The following is a 14,491-nucleotide window of genomic DNA, read 5'->3' on the forward strand; positions in this document are numbered from 1 at the left end:
TAACATAAACGATCTCTGACATGTTTTGATTATATATATATTTATTTATTTATTTATTTTATTGCTTTTGGGACTAAAATTGTTTCATGAACAAGAAAACTGAATGAGAACTGTTTAGTACGAACTTTATAAAAGACAATTTTGTGCATCAAATGTTGTTTACTTGATCGAGGTCGTATGGACTAGAAAAACAACTTTCAGGTTGAAAACTTTACAAAACCAAAATGTTTTACGAATGAGCAGAACGAGAAATAATGCCCAGAAATATAATTCACTCATGTGTAAAAGTGTACTATATAATATTCATTACTAAATTTATTGTGAATTTGTTTAATTTGGGTAGTTTTTCCTCTCAATTTTGTACACAACTTTACATTTTCTCATCCATAAACGATGCATTATTTTTGTTCCTTGTACTAAAATATTGATATGAACGTATTTACACACAATTTTGCACGCAAAATGTATTTTTCTCATTCATAAAAGTGTAATATATTTATATACATACATTCCGTTACTAAGTTAATTCGATTGTTTTATGCACAAATTCATGCTTGAAATATATCGTTTTTATGACTAATTTGCTTGCTACTACATTTTGTTTGTTTGTTTGTTTATAAACACTCTGAGATGTCTGACAAGTTTATTTCAACATAAACAATCTTTGACATCTTTTGGTTTTACAAACAACCAGAACCTTATTTATTTATATATACTGTTTTCAAAAACTAAACTTGTTTTATGAATGAGAAAACTGAATGAAAATTGTTTAGTAAGAAATTTCAAAATGACAATTTTGTGCGTCAAACATTGATATTATTAACGAAAAAAAATCTACGCTTAATTGATCGAGGTCGTTGGCACTGGTAAAACTTTCAGCTTGAAAAACTTTATGAAACCAAACACTTTTATGTTTTACGAATGAGCAGAACGAGAATAATTGGCAGAAATATAATTCGCTCATTCGTAAAAGAGTAATATATAATACTAATTACTGAATTTATTGCGAAATTGTTCTGTACGCAACTTTACATTTTCTCGTCCATACAATTCTAAACTAAAATTGTTTATTTACAATTATTTACGTTTACTTAATTGAGGTCCATTGTTGCATATTCATCTGAATATTCTATTAATTCTTAACAGTAGAGAAATCCATTCTGCTCACATTTCACAAATGACGCTTGTAGTTTTCGTTGATTTGTTCTTCAACACAGTATACGTTAGAACACGGCACCTCTGGAAACCTGTCTGGAAACAGTGAGTTCAGCTGCCTTTCACCGTCTCTCTCTTTCTCCATTACAAGTGGCACAAAACAGCTTAAACCAATAAATACGACCAACGGACAGACAAAAACGAAACACATAAAAGCTGGCGACGCAGGACAGTTGATTTAAAACAAATCGGATTTCGAAGGACGGAGGCAAAAAAAAACATGGAGACCGGTAATAAGACAAACAAGTCTGTTATTATCTGAAGGCATCGATCCTTAAAAACACAAACTTCAGTGTTTGCAGATAAACTCTTTAGTCAGCAGGACTTTTGGAGCAGCTTATTTGGGACAGGGGTGAACTGGAGTCTTACTAGGAGTGATCTGCTACGTCCCGCAGGCCTCGTCCTCCTGCTCCTCCATGTTCCTGCGGGCCATTCGCTTCCCTGCGCTCTGCCAGACGGAGACACGAGGACACTGCGTTCCCGTCTTAAAACAGCTCTTATGATAGCAGGCGTGACAGTCTGGAGAAAAACAACAACAACAAGGCATAATGAGCTAAAGTTAGAGACTAGCAGAGAAGTTCAAACATTCAAACACTGCGAGAAATGATTTTATTACTTAATTTTTTAATATTAGAAACCAGACAAAAACTCAATTAAATCAACAAGCATTTTCTAGATATCGTCTTAATAATGAGTTTTTCCTTAAAACAAGCAAAGTCTAGTAAATATGCACAATATACTGACACTGAGGAGTAGAAACTGTTGAATAAAGTTATTTTGGTTTGTATGAAGGCATACGGTCAGTTTTGAGGATGTCTTTTTGGTATTTGTCTGGACTTTGAACAAGCTGGGATCATTGGAAGATAAGGGAGCTCTCTGATTTCATCTAAAACATCTTGATTTGCATTGCGGAGATGAACAAAATTAAAAACTTTTCATTTTTGGGTGAACTGACCCTTTAAAACGACTGCAATAAATCCATAATTACAATAAAAAGTGCAAAAAAAAAAGCAGAAATGATAGGGGTGTAACGAATCATGGTTGATTCGTGATTTATACGGATCACAACGCACAGTTTGGAAACACGGGACCAGCGGATTAATACATTTTTTTTACTTGTACTGTAGATTATTCCTACATTTGTAATGATCATAGAGAGAGATTGCCTCTCGCGTCATTCAAATCACATGTATGAGAGCATTTAGGCTTTCCTGTAAAATATAACGATGACGGAAGAAGTTGTGGCGGGGTTATACGGGATGTGGTGGGTTTTCTTAGGTTATTAAAGGTGTTTTCTGTCACTACATGTTTAGCCTGCATTAATGCGTTCAGTGTACGCTTAACGATTAATCATTAAAAGATCAGGATCTCAACACCCACGCACATCAATTATAAGTGATGGTGATTTTTAAATACGTTCATTAATCCTAAAAGATACTTCAGTCTTTAGAGTTAGTTATGAAGTTACAAACAGTCAAATAACACAGAAGTACTAGGAGATCAGTTTATAGCTTTGATATAATCACTGATGTTTATGGTAAAGATTAAAATCACTGTCATATGCGTTTAACTTGATGCTCATAATTGAAAGTTGTAGGCAGCAATTACATTATTTAACCAGTAGGTGGCGACAACCAGCCGTTAAAAATATGCCAGTGAATAATTCTTCAGTAATGATCATCTAGCAGTGAAACATGAAGTTTTATGAGTGAAGAACTGAATCATTTATTGAAAATGAGACTAAAAATAAATATGGGTACAATTATAAGTTAGATTTCTACATTTAGCGTTATCAGCAGCAGTAGTAACAGTGAATTTTTACAGTGCTGAATATTTTACAATGCATTTTTATTCCGCTGATTATTGCTTCATTTTATTTCTAAGTTCTGTCTGTTGAAACCAAAAGTGTCTTGCGCTGCTGTTTTTGTAATAAACGGAAAGCAAACTACATTTGTCTCCTCCCCCTTTTAGGCTGATCCGAAAAATGGTCCGATCCATGACTAAAAAAACCATAACATGATCCGAACCATGAGATTTGTGATCCGTACACCACTAATAAATAATGCATGATTGCATAAACAAAAAGGCACAAAAATACATTGGAAGTTACATTAAAGATTAGCTTAATAAATGGACAAAGGCATAAATAACGATCTTCTAAAAATGCACTGAATATGCATGTCTATATAAGGAGCTGTTCACATATCATATCAAAACCATGCGGAAAACGAAGGTGCGTCACTTCCTTCACCAGCTTCATCATGCTTCTGAGCCTGTGCGACTGTGGGATTCAGTGTTGCTAAGCAAACATTAGTTATCTAATTAGATTTAGCTCAGGTGACTGGATGGTCCATTCTACACGCTTTATTTTCTTTCTCTGAAAGCATTTGAGAGTCTCCTCGGCTGTGTTTTAGATCATCGTCTGCTGAAATGTCCACCCTGGGTTCATCCTTATCCTCCTGCTAATGTAGACGTTGTGAAGCAGCTGATATTCATTTACACTGAGGAAGGACAGAGGCTTGCTAAAGAACTACCGAGAGATTTCAGCTGCTGTGTCGGGGCATTCACTGCCGAACTACACCTTCCTTTCTTCATGTGTTCAATACTTCTTCTGGTGTCATTTTCATTTGATTACACATAACTTAATTTGTGAACTAATTAGCTTTGTTTTATTTGTATGCATGGATTATATTGGCTGTTACTGACATAAAGTGTAAACTTCACGTCAACGGCACCTTTAAAATATGTTTTCTGAGAAAAATGCTGACGTTTTCACTACTTTTTTTTTACCCACTGTAAATTGATGGTATTTATCTTGTATTTACAGAGTTATTATTTTCTGTCTGACTAAAAATACACCAAATAAAGCTACGAAAAAAAAGTGTAACTACACATATGCACAAATAATTGATTAATAAAATAAAAGCGCCAAAAACAAAACATAAATACTAGGAGTGTAACGGATCATGGTTGATCCGTGATTCGTACATATCACAACCCACGGAACACACAAGACCCGCGGATATTAATACATGTTTGTGTGTAGATTAAACTTAATTTTTGTAACGATCGCAGAGAGATCGCCAGAGAGATGGCTGCATAAATAGACGTATAAATAAACGTATAACGTATACGTATAAATAAAAACACAAAGAATGCAAAAGAAAAAAAAACATGTGCATGGTTAAAATAACAAGGAAAAAGTGCTCAAATAAATGCATTTAATAAACACACAGCTCTTTATAACGCATTATGAAAGGTTAAAGGGTCAAGGAATGGCTCTGACCTTCACAGCGCAGGCACTTGTTGAGCTCGTAGGGGAAGATGACGTCCTTGTCGTTTCCACAGAACTCACAGATGAAGCCTTTGGCCTGGCAGAGCTGTGGAGAGGAGCAGGAATGAACGCTCCGGGCTGATGATATCAGTGTGTGGTGTGTGTGTGTGTGAGATGCTGCGAGTCTCACCATGCAGTGTGTGACGTGTGTGGAGCCGAGGCGCAGCAGGTGTCGCAGCCTGTGGAGTCAAACTGCCGCTGCGTACCGCATTCAGGTCGCTGAGAGAGAAGAGCTGTAGGTCTTCAGTCAGGTGACCCGGGAGGAGAGAGTCAAACTCATCCAGAACACTGCCCCACACACACACACACACACACACACACACACACACACACTAGTTATAATTCATTATTTATCCATTTATTTATGTGTGCATCCATTTATTCACAAAAGCATTGAATTAATTTAGGCATGCATTTATTTGTTTACGTCTCCGTGTATGCATTTATGCAGTATTTTATTAATATGCGCATACATTTATTAGTTATAATGCATGCACTGATCTATTTATTCATGCGTTTATCTAATGGTTTCATCCTGGTGGAAGCAGAAAGACACTCACTCTTTAGCCAGACGACACGTCTTCAAGAGGTTCTTCATTAGGTTTAACTGCTCTCTGAGCGCCTGAAACACAAGGACATCCTCATTCTGATCGACATGTAAGATTACAAATATCTCCAATGAACATATTATATAAAATACCCACTTTAAAAAACATAAAAACAATAAAAAAAATGTCACTTTTGATCAATTTAATAGCATTCTTGGGAAATAACTGACGCTGAAGTGTACTGATTAAAGGCTGATTTATACTTCTGCATTAAGCGCATGCGTATGGTCCGGCGCAGCCTTCGCGCTGTCGCATAAAATTTGCTGACGCTGACATGCACCTCTTAAAAGTAACTGCACGCCGCAATGACGCGTAGCACAAGCTCTGCTATTGGTAGCAGTGACGAGCGTGGGCCGCGATTGTTTACAAGTGCGGAGTCCTGTGAAGGAGTTCCAGAAGGAAAGCTTTGTTTTGTGTTTACCTTATGATTAAAGTTGCTGCACGTCCGTCGGTTCCCGCCTCTGAATGAGCGAGTTTAAGCTACTTGTAGCGTTCAGAAAAAAACAAAACACCAGCGAAGAAACTCGACACAGAGGAACATAAACACCTACTGCCAGCTAGTGTTTCAGAAGTGTTATTGCAGAGCAACACAAACAGCACACAGAAGTATAAATGCACGACTACATGCGAGGCAGGCGCCGTGGGCCACGCCGATCACTCGACGCAGATGTATAAACCAACCTTATAAATCCAGAACTGCCGCTCACTGGATATTTCCTCTTTGTTGGACCATTCTCTGTAAACCCTAGAGATGGTTGTGCGTGAAAATCCCAGTAGATCAGCAGTTTCTGAAATACTCAGACCAGCCCGTCTGGCACCAACAACCATGCCACGTTCAAAGTCTCTTAAATCCCCTTTCTTCCCCATTCTGATGCTCGGTTTGACCTGCAGCAGATCGTCTTGACCATGTCTACATGCCTAAATGCATTGAGTTGCTGCCATGTGATTGGCTGATTAGAAACTTGCGTTAACGAGCAGATAGACAGGTGTACCTAATAAAGTGGCCGGTGAGTGTATATCCATATTATTTATATTATTTCATGATCTGATGAGATGTTTGCAGGTGTGATGTGTAGAGTTCGACTATATCTTGAGTTCTCTTGTATTTCCTGTGTGACCCGATGAAGACCATGTAGGTTGAAACGTTACTTGTTCTATTGTGAATGGCTTGATCGAGCGCTTGCCTTCAATAATTTCCCAGATGTGCGCACACTGATGTTTTTCTCGCAATATCCTATCATAATAAAGCCAAAAATGGAAAAATAAAAATAAATAAATCGATGACTTGTGACTTACGCGCACTGTGTCGAGGGCCTTGACCTTCTTGTAGAGCGCGCTGTTGATGTCGCTGAGGTTGAACAGCGGGTCTCCGGAGATCTTGGCCAGCAGGTCTCTGGAGAAGTTGCTGACGTAGCTCTTGCTGAAGTCCCACTTGCGGATGATCTTGGCCGGGATCACCGACTGAGCGTTTTCGTGACAGCACTGGCAGAAGTAGCGGCCCAGATACTCGCAGTAGCGCAGACGCTTCATGTAGTCTAAACATACAGACACACAGAGAGAGTCAGTTTCATCATGGCCGATTTCAGAAAAATAATAGTGCTGGGCGATTAATCAAAGGTAATTTTCATTGTCAGTAAAGCCGGTTCTTGTTTAATCTCCAACATGAGCTTTTAGATTTACTACACAGAGTCGCAGTTCACTGACAAGTTACGAAAATTCACATTCAAGCTAACTGAAGCCAGTTTGATCGGATGATTATAAACTGGAGATAATCAAAATACATTAATGTTTGCGTAGCTTCTCAGTGAACTACGGCTCTGTTTAGTAATTGCTGCTACATCTGAAAGCAAGTGAAAATACCTCATTTAAAAGCATGTTTTACTCCAATCTCACTTTAAACTTCAGTCGAGAGTCTGAAATGAATCCTTCAGTGAGATGACTTGGTGGTCGTGTGATTATTAGTTGCGCTGAATCAACGAAAGCAGTTCAATCTTCTGTTTATAATGAAATGCTATGTGGGTTTCTTCTTTATGGGTGTTTTAAGTTTCATGTGAGAGCGCCCTCTGTGCTACGGAGGAGATTAACTACTGATTACACAACCGTGCTTCGCTGACAAGATGTGCATGACAAATTCCAGCTTTGCTTAATCACATTTCGATCAATCGAAATTCTGCCTAAATTAATTGATCCTGGGCAAGTTGAGACCACATTTTTAAACAATTCTCCTGTAATGCTGTGTTCAGATGTGGCACACATGAATAAACTCATCCTATTCGCACGTAAATGGACACTTGAACACTGAGTTACTTGCTTCATTCGTGCGTCAAATTCACTTTATTCGCTTGTCAAATTCGCATCATTTGCGTGTCAAAAAACGCTTAATTTGCGCGTCAGATTCGCTTCAATTGCTCGTCAATTGTTCTTCATGAATGGGTCAAATGTACTTTATTCGTGCGTCAAATTTGCTACATTCGCACGTCAAATTGGCTTCAATCGTGCGTCAAATTCCCTTCAATCGCGCGTCAAATTAGCTTCATTCGCGCATCAAATTAGCTGTATTGGCGCGTAAAATTTGTGGCATTCACGCATCAAATTTGCTTCATTTGCGCATCAAATATACTTAATTTGTGCGTCAAATTCGCTTCATTCGCGCATCAAATGTACTTCATTCGCGCGTCAAATTCGCTACATATGCGCGTCAAATCCGCTTCAATCGTGCGTTAAATTCGTTTCAATCACGCATCATTCCCGCGTCAAATTTGCTGCATTGGCACCAAATGTACTTCGTTCGTGTGTAAAATTCGCTTCGTTCACGCGTCAAATGTGCTATATTCGCGTGACAAATTCGCTTCTTTTGCGCGTCATTCGCGCGTGAAATTAGTGTCATTCCCGCGTCAAATTAGTGTCATTCGCACGTCAAATGTACTTCATTTGCGCGTCAAATTCGATTCATTCGCGCGTCAAATTCGCTTCACAATAGATGCGGATTCACATCATGGGTGGGGCTTTTGTCTGCCCGGTGACTCTAGCTTCGTTGCTAAATGGCTAACATGGATTTTATTGAGAGAGTAGCTGTGTTTATGTGCTTTAGGAAGGCTGAAAAACATTGTATATTTGTTCGCCGAGCCCAGTTTGATAAGCTGTTGTTGGTGTCGGTTAAAAGATTTCCCTCATCACACTAACAACAGGCACTATGTCATAATCACTCCCCTACTAGAGCAAACTCATGATTGGTTAACGTGGCACGAATGTCCGCAGAAGTTTTTCTCAAGCGATTCACGCATTAAGGGCGTCAAACACAAAAATCTCAACTCGCCCGCTCAACCCACGCCAACACGGGGAGAACATGCAAACTTCACACAGAAATGCCAACTGGTCCATCTGGGACTCGAACCAGCAAGCTTCATGCTGTGAGGTGATCGTGCTAACCACTGAGCCACCGTGTCGCCACTTCTTTGTAAAACAATCGATCAAAAATTTCTACAATGGTATTGACATTCATTGACAAATTTAGCATCCATCCAAAAAGCTCAAGACACACACCTTCAACTAGCTAGCTAGATAGATGTATATCTAGCTTAACTTTCAAGCTATGAACTCACAAACCAATTTTCAAGTTCAAGATTTATTCATTACCTCATCAGCAACTTTTCAACCCAACAAGTTACTAACTACGGTATTAAATATCTATTCTACAAATCTCACTATCTCGTTATACATTGTTTTGTACCTTGTTCGATGCGAAATGCCGCAGCCTGCGCAGCGGTGTAGTTTTCTGTTTCGCGATTACCACTTTCCTCCTGTCCACAGAGAGAGACTTGAGTTATAGAATCATGTAAAAGGAAGTGAATAGGAATATGGGTGGTGATGGACTCACTTTGGTGGAGGGTGAATGTTGAAGATGATCTGCGGTCGAGGAGGAGCCCACTCCAGATTTCCTCGTACTCGGAGCGTAATTTGTAAATGTCTGCATGTTCGCCATCATCAGGTGAAATTGGAAGAGAGTCGGGTATGGGAAGAAGCTTTAAAAAAAAAAAAAAAACGAGAGAAAAAACCATTTAAATTGGCAGAAATTTTACTGAAATTAAAATAATGCAGTGGCATGAATGCATTTACACACTGTTTAATGCGGCTCAGAGGTGGCATGAATGCATTTACACACTGTTTAATGCAGCTCAGAGGTGGCATGAATGCATTTACACACTGTTTTAACGCGGCTCAGAGGTGGCATGAATACATTTACACATGTTTAATGCGGCTCAGAGGTGGCATGAAGCATTTACACACGTTAATGCAGCTCAGAGGTGGCATGAATGCATTTACACACTGTTTAACGCGGCTCAGAGGTGGCATGAATAATTTACACACTGTTAATGCGGCTCAGAGGTGGCATGAATGCATTTACACACTGTTTTAACGCGGCTCAGAGGTGGCATGAATGCATTTTACACACTGTTTAATGCGGCTCAGAGGTGGCATGAATGCATTTACACACTGTTACTGCGGCTCAGAGGTGGCATGAATGCATTTACACACTGTTTAATGCGGCTCAGAGTGGCTATGAATGCATTTACACACTGTTTACCGCGGCTCAGAGGTGGCATTAATGCATTTACACACTGTTTAACACGGCTCAGAGGTGGCATGAATGCATTTACACACTGTTTAACACGGCTCAGAGGTGGCATGAATGCATTTACACACTGTTTAATGCGTCTCAGAGGTGGCATGAATGCATTTACACACTGTTTAATGCGGCTCAGAGGTGGCATGAATGCATTTACACACTGTTTAATGCGACTCAGAGGTGGCATGAATGCATTTACACACTGTTAATGCGACTCAGAGGTGGCATGAATGCATTTACACACTGTTTAACGCGGCTCAGAGGTGGCTGAATGAATGCATTTACACACTGTTTAATGCGACTCAGAGGTGGCATGAATGCATTTACACACAGTTTAACGTGGCTCAGAGGTGGCATGAATGCATTTACACACTGTTTAATGCGGCTCAGAGGTGGCATGAATACATTTACACACTGTTTAATGCGACTCAGAGGTGGCATGAATGCATTTACACACTGTTTATTGCGACTCAGAGGTGGCATGAATGCATTTACACACTGTTTAATGCGACTCAGAGGTGGCATGAATACATTTACACACTGTTTAATGCGGCTCAGAGGTGGCATGAATACATTTACACACTGTTTAATGCGACTCAGAGGTGGCATGAATGCATTTACACACTGTTTAATGCGGCTCAGAGGTGGCATGAATGCATTTACACACTGTTTAATGCGGCTCAGAGGTGGCAGGAATGCATTACACACTGTTTAATGCGGCTCAGAGGTGGCATGAATGCATTTACACACTGTTTAATGCGGCTCAGAGGTGGCATGAATGCATTTACACACTGTTTAATGCGGCTCAGAGGTGGCATGAATGCATTTACACACTGTTTAACACGGCTCAGAGGTGGCATGAATGCATTTACACACTGTTTAACACGGCTCAGAGGTGGCATGAATGCATTTACACACTGTTTAATGCGTCTCAGAGGTGGCATGAATGCATTTACACTGTTTAATGCGGCTCAGAGGTGGCATGAATGCATTTACACACTGTTTAATGCGGCTCAGAGGTGGCATGAATGCATTTACACACTGTTTAATGCGACTCAGAGGTGGCATGAATGCATTTACACACTGTTTAACGCGGCTCAGAGGTGGCATGAATGCATTTACACACTGTTTAATGCGACTCAGAGGTGGCATGAATGCATTTACACACAGTTTAACGTGGCTCAGAGGTGGCATGAATGCATTTACACACTGTTTAATGCGGCTCAGAGGTGGCATGAATGCATTTACACACGTTTAATGCGGCTCAGAGGTGGCATGAATGCATTTACACACTGTTTATTGCGACTCAGAGGTGGCATGAATGCATTTACACACTGTTTAATGCGACTCAGAGGTGGCATGAATACATTTACACACTGTTTAATGCGGCTCAGAGGTGGCATGAATACATTTACACACTGTTTAATGCGACTCAGAGGTGGCATGAATGCATTTACACACTGTTTAATGCGGCTCAGAGGTGGCATGAATACATTTACACACTGTTTAATGCGGCTCAGAGGTGGCATGAATGCATTTACACACTGTTTAACGCGGCTCAGAGGTGGCATGAATGCATTTACACACTTTAATGCGACTCAGAGGTGGCATGAATGCATTTACACACTGTTTAACGTGGCTCAGAGGTGGCATGAATGCATTTACACACTGTTTAATGCGGCTCAGAGGTGGCATGAATGCATTTACACACTGTTTAATGCGGCTCAGAGGTGGCATGAATGCATTTACACACTGTTTAACGTGACTCAGAGGTGGCATGAATGCATTTACACATGTTTAACGTGACTCAGAGGTAACTGTATTCACAATGCATGTAAAAGTCTGTGTAAATACATTCACAATAACCAAACGTGATACATTTAAATGTTTATAAATGCATTTATATAGCATTTCAGGAACAAGAATGTAACTTTAGGTACCTTTGAGGAGCGTCGTGTTCTGGAACCAGCCAGTCGAGCTCAGAGGCGGCGGGCAGCTGCATGCCCTCAAACTGCCTGAGGAGACCCATTGCCACAGATTCGGCAGAGTTGGACTGTAGCATGGACGGAGAGCTGTAAGGAGATATGTTGCATATCACTTTGTATTATTAGAGATTAAAACAAACTGCAAACAAAAAGAAATCATAATTCACGGTGCCTCTCAATAAACAGTTCATCCAAAAACCTGACATTTAGTAAATCATCTACATCAGTGTTTCTCAACCACGCTTCTGGAGGACCACCAGCTCTGAATATTGACCAAGTCTCCTTAACCAAACACACCTGATGCAGATCATCAGCTCATTAGCAGAGACTGAAAGACCTGTAAGGGTGTGTAACAAAGGAGACATCCAAAAACATGCAGTGCTGGTGGTCCTCCAGGAACAATGGATGGCCTGTGGGTGAATAAATAACCAGGACATGCTAATTTTTGGCTATGTAGGGAAATGCGCTTACATGGACTCGGAGCTGAGGAAGGATCTGCTGCTGGACGCACTGCGCTTAATATCTGCATCTGAGAATATGAGAAGAAACAGTTAATGACTTCATTAAGATCTAGAAGAAGTACATCAATTATTATTCAGCATATTTCCTTTTTTGTCATTGGGTAGGCAATGCATGCTTGATGATTATTAGTTATTGTCCCTTAATTATTTTAAATACATTTATTTATTCTAATTCTGTATATAATAAATTGACTTATAGTATATAGGACCATTCACGCACTCACATACATACAGACACACACAAATACATTCATACATTATATACACTACCTGACAAAAGTCTTGTCGCCTATCCAAGTTTTAGGAGCAGCAAATAATAACTGGACTTCTATTTGATCATTTGGTATCAGAAGTGTCTTATATGAAAGGTAAAGGCCTCTAGATTACGCTTATTTGAGCACAATAAAATATGATCATGGCTTGATTGTGAATGATTTCATTAGGACAGTAAGGTCTGACTCTGCTTAGACTAAAGTCTGCTCACTGAACCTTCAATAATGTCCAGTATAGAATATGTGCTCATGCTGCAGTGGAAACAGAATGAATATTGTGTCTGACTCCATCATGAGCTTGGAGGACTGCATCCATACATCTCTGCAATTACTCCAATCACTGATTAATAAAGTCATCTGGAATGGCAAAGAAAGCCTTCTTGCAGGACTCCCAGAGTTCCTCAAGAGTCTTTAGATTCATCTTCAACGCCTCCTCCTTCATCTTACGCCAGACATACTCAATAATGTTGATGTCTGGTGACTGGGTTGGCCAATCCTGGAGCACCATGACCTTCTTTGCTTTCAGGAGCTTTGATGTGGAGGCTGAAGTATGAGAAGGAGCACTATCCTGCTGGAGAATTGTCCCTCTCCTGTGGTTTGTAATGTATGGGGCACAAATGTCTTGATACCTCAGGCTGTTGATGTTGATCATCCACTCTGCAGATCTCTCGAACGCCTCCATACCGAATGGAACCCCAAACCAAGATATTTCCTTCACCAAACTTGACTGATTTCAGTGAGAATCTTGGTCCAATCAGGTTCCAGTAGGTCTTCTGCAGTATTTCTGATGATTGGGATGCAGTTCAACTGATGATACATGGGAAAAAATCCACCTTCTGACACTATTCCAAATGATCAAGAGAAGTCAAGTTATTATTTGCTGCTCTTACAACAGGGATCGACGACAAGACTTTTATCAGGTGTGTAGTTATTTATCATTAGTTTGTTTATCTAGAAGCAAAATATATGGTTCAACTAAGCAAAAGCTTTACCTCTCCGCTTCCCAAACGCCCCGTATCATAAGATTACATCACCAAATGATCTCCCAATAACCATACAGACAAAGAGCGGATTCATTGGCTATGAAAGAAAGCATTCAGATAAGAAAGCTTGATTAATATAGGCAACATGATTGTGTAATCTCAAATGCTTGTGCGACACACCTATTGTAAAGCAGTGCTAAAGGTTGCAGATTTATTGGTTAACACCGCAAAGTAACACAGAAGAATGAAAGGCTTGTATGAGGTGGACAAGCACACGAGGGATGAAGGCATGTGAGGAAATGAGGAGAAAAGCAGGAAGAGCCACAAGCCACTGCTCTTAAATCTAAAGCATCTGATGGTGGGTCTTTTAGGGCCCTATGATTTCTGGATTGTGGAAATGTGGACGGAATTATGGACTCCATTCTTAAAATTCGATTAGAACACGGAACGTCACGGATTTAAATTTCAAATGGAAATAAAATAAAAATAGTGCAGAAACACCTAATTAAATCCTGATATAAAACCGAAAGAGACAGCTGTTACATCTGAAGACTATTAGAATTATTATATTATGTGTTTTTTTTTATTTTTAAATATAACCAAGGGCGGTTTAACAGAGAGAACTTCTTTCCTACCCGTTTTAAACATCATAGTTTTAATGACTCAGGATGACAGTAAATAATATCTGCTGGGTATTCTCCAAGATACTGGTATTTAGCTTAAGTGCAATTGAAAGGCTTAACTAGGTTAATCGGGCATGTCAGGTTAATTAGGCAAGTTATTGCACAACAGTGGTTTGTTCTGTAGACATCGATCTATCTATATATTTTTAATACAGCCAAATACGCACATCAATATAGCATGTTTCTTTTGTGACACTGTACAACAATAGTTAATATTTCTGTGTTATTGTGAGGGTTGGGGTGGGGCAGACGTTAATAAATAC

General features: G+C 39.6%; 1 protein-coding gene across 1 annotated transcript in view; it reads right to left on the reverse strand.

The window, feature by feature from the left end:
- Positions 1-867: 867 nt before the first annotated feature.
- Positions 868-14,491, reverse strand: part of rubcn (rubicon autophagy regulator) — a 34,648-nt gene continuing 21,024 nt past the window's right edge. Inside the window, 13 exon segments of the mRNA XM_056447998.1 lie at positions 868-1,734; positions 4,502-4,595; positions 4,680-4,727; positions 4,729-4,837; positions 5,110-5,171; positions 6,454-6,692; positions 8,888-8,900; positions 8,902-8,925; positions 8,927-8,957; positions 9,035-9,107; positions 9,110-9,183; positions 11,728-11,856; positions 12,241-12,316. Coding sequence (XP_056303973.1) covers positions 1,598-1,734; positions 4,502-4,595; positions 4,680-4,727; positions 4,729-4,837; positions 5,110-5,171; positions 6,454-6,692; positions 8,888-8,900; positions 8,902-8,925; positions 8,927-8,957; positions 9,035-9,107; positions 9,110-9,183; positions 11,728-11,856; positions 12,241-12,316 — 1,109 coding nt within the window. The 3' untranslated portion in view covers positions 868-1,597.

Source organism: Danio aesculapii, chromosome 22, assembly GCF_903798145.1.
Source record: "Danio aesculapii chromosome 22, fDanAes4.1, whole genome shotgun sequence".
NCBI lineage: Eukaryota > Metazoa > Chordata > Actinopteri > Cypriniformes > Danionidae > Danio > Danio aesculapii.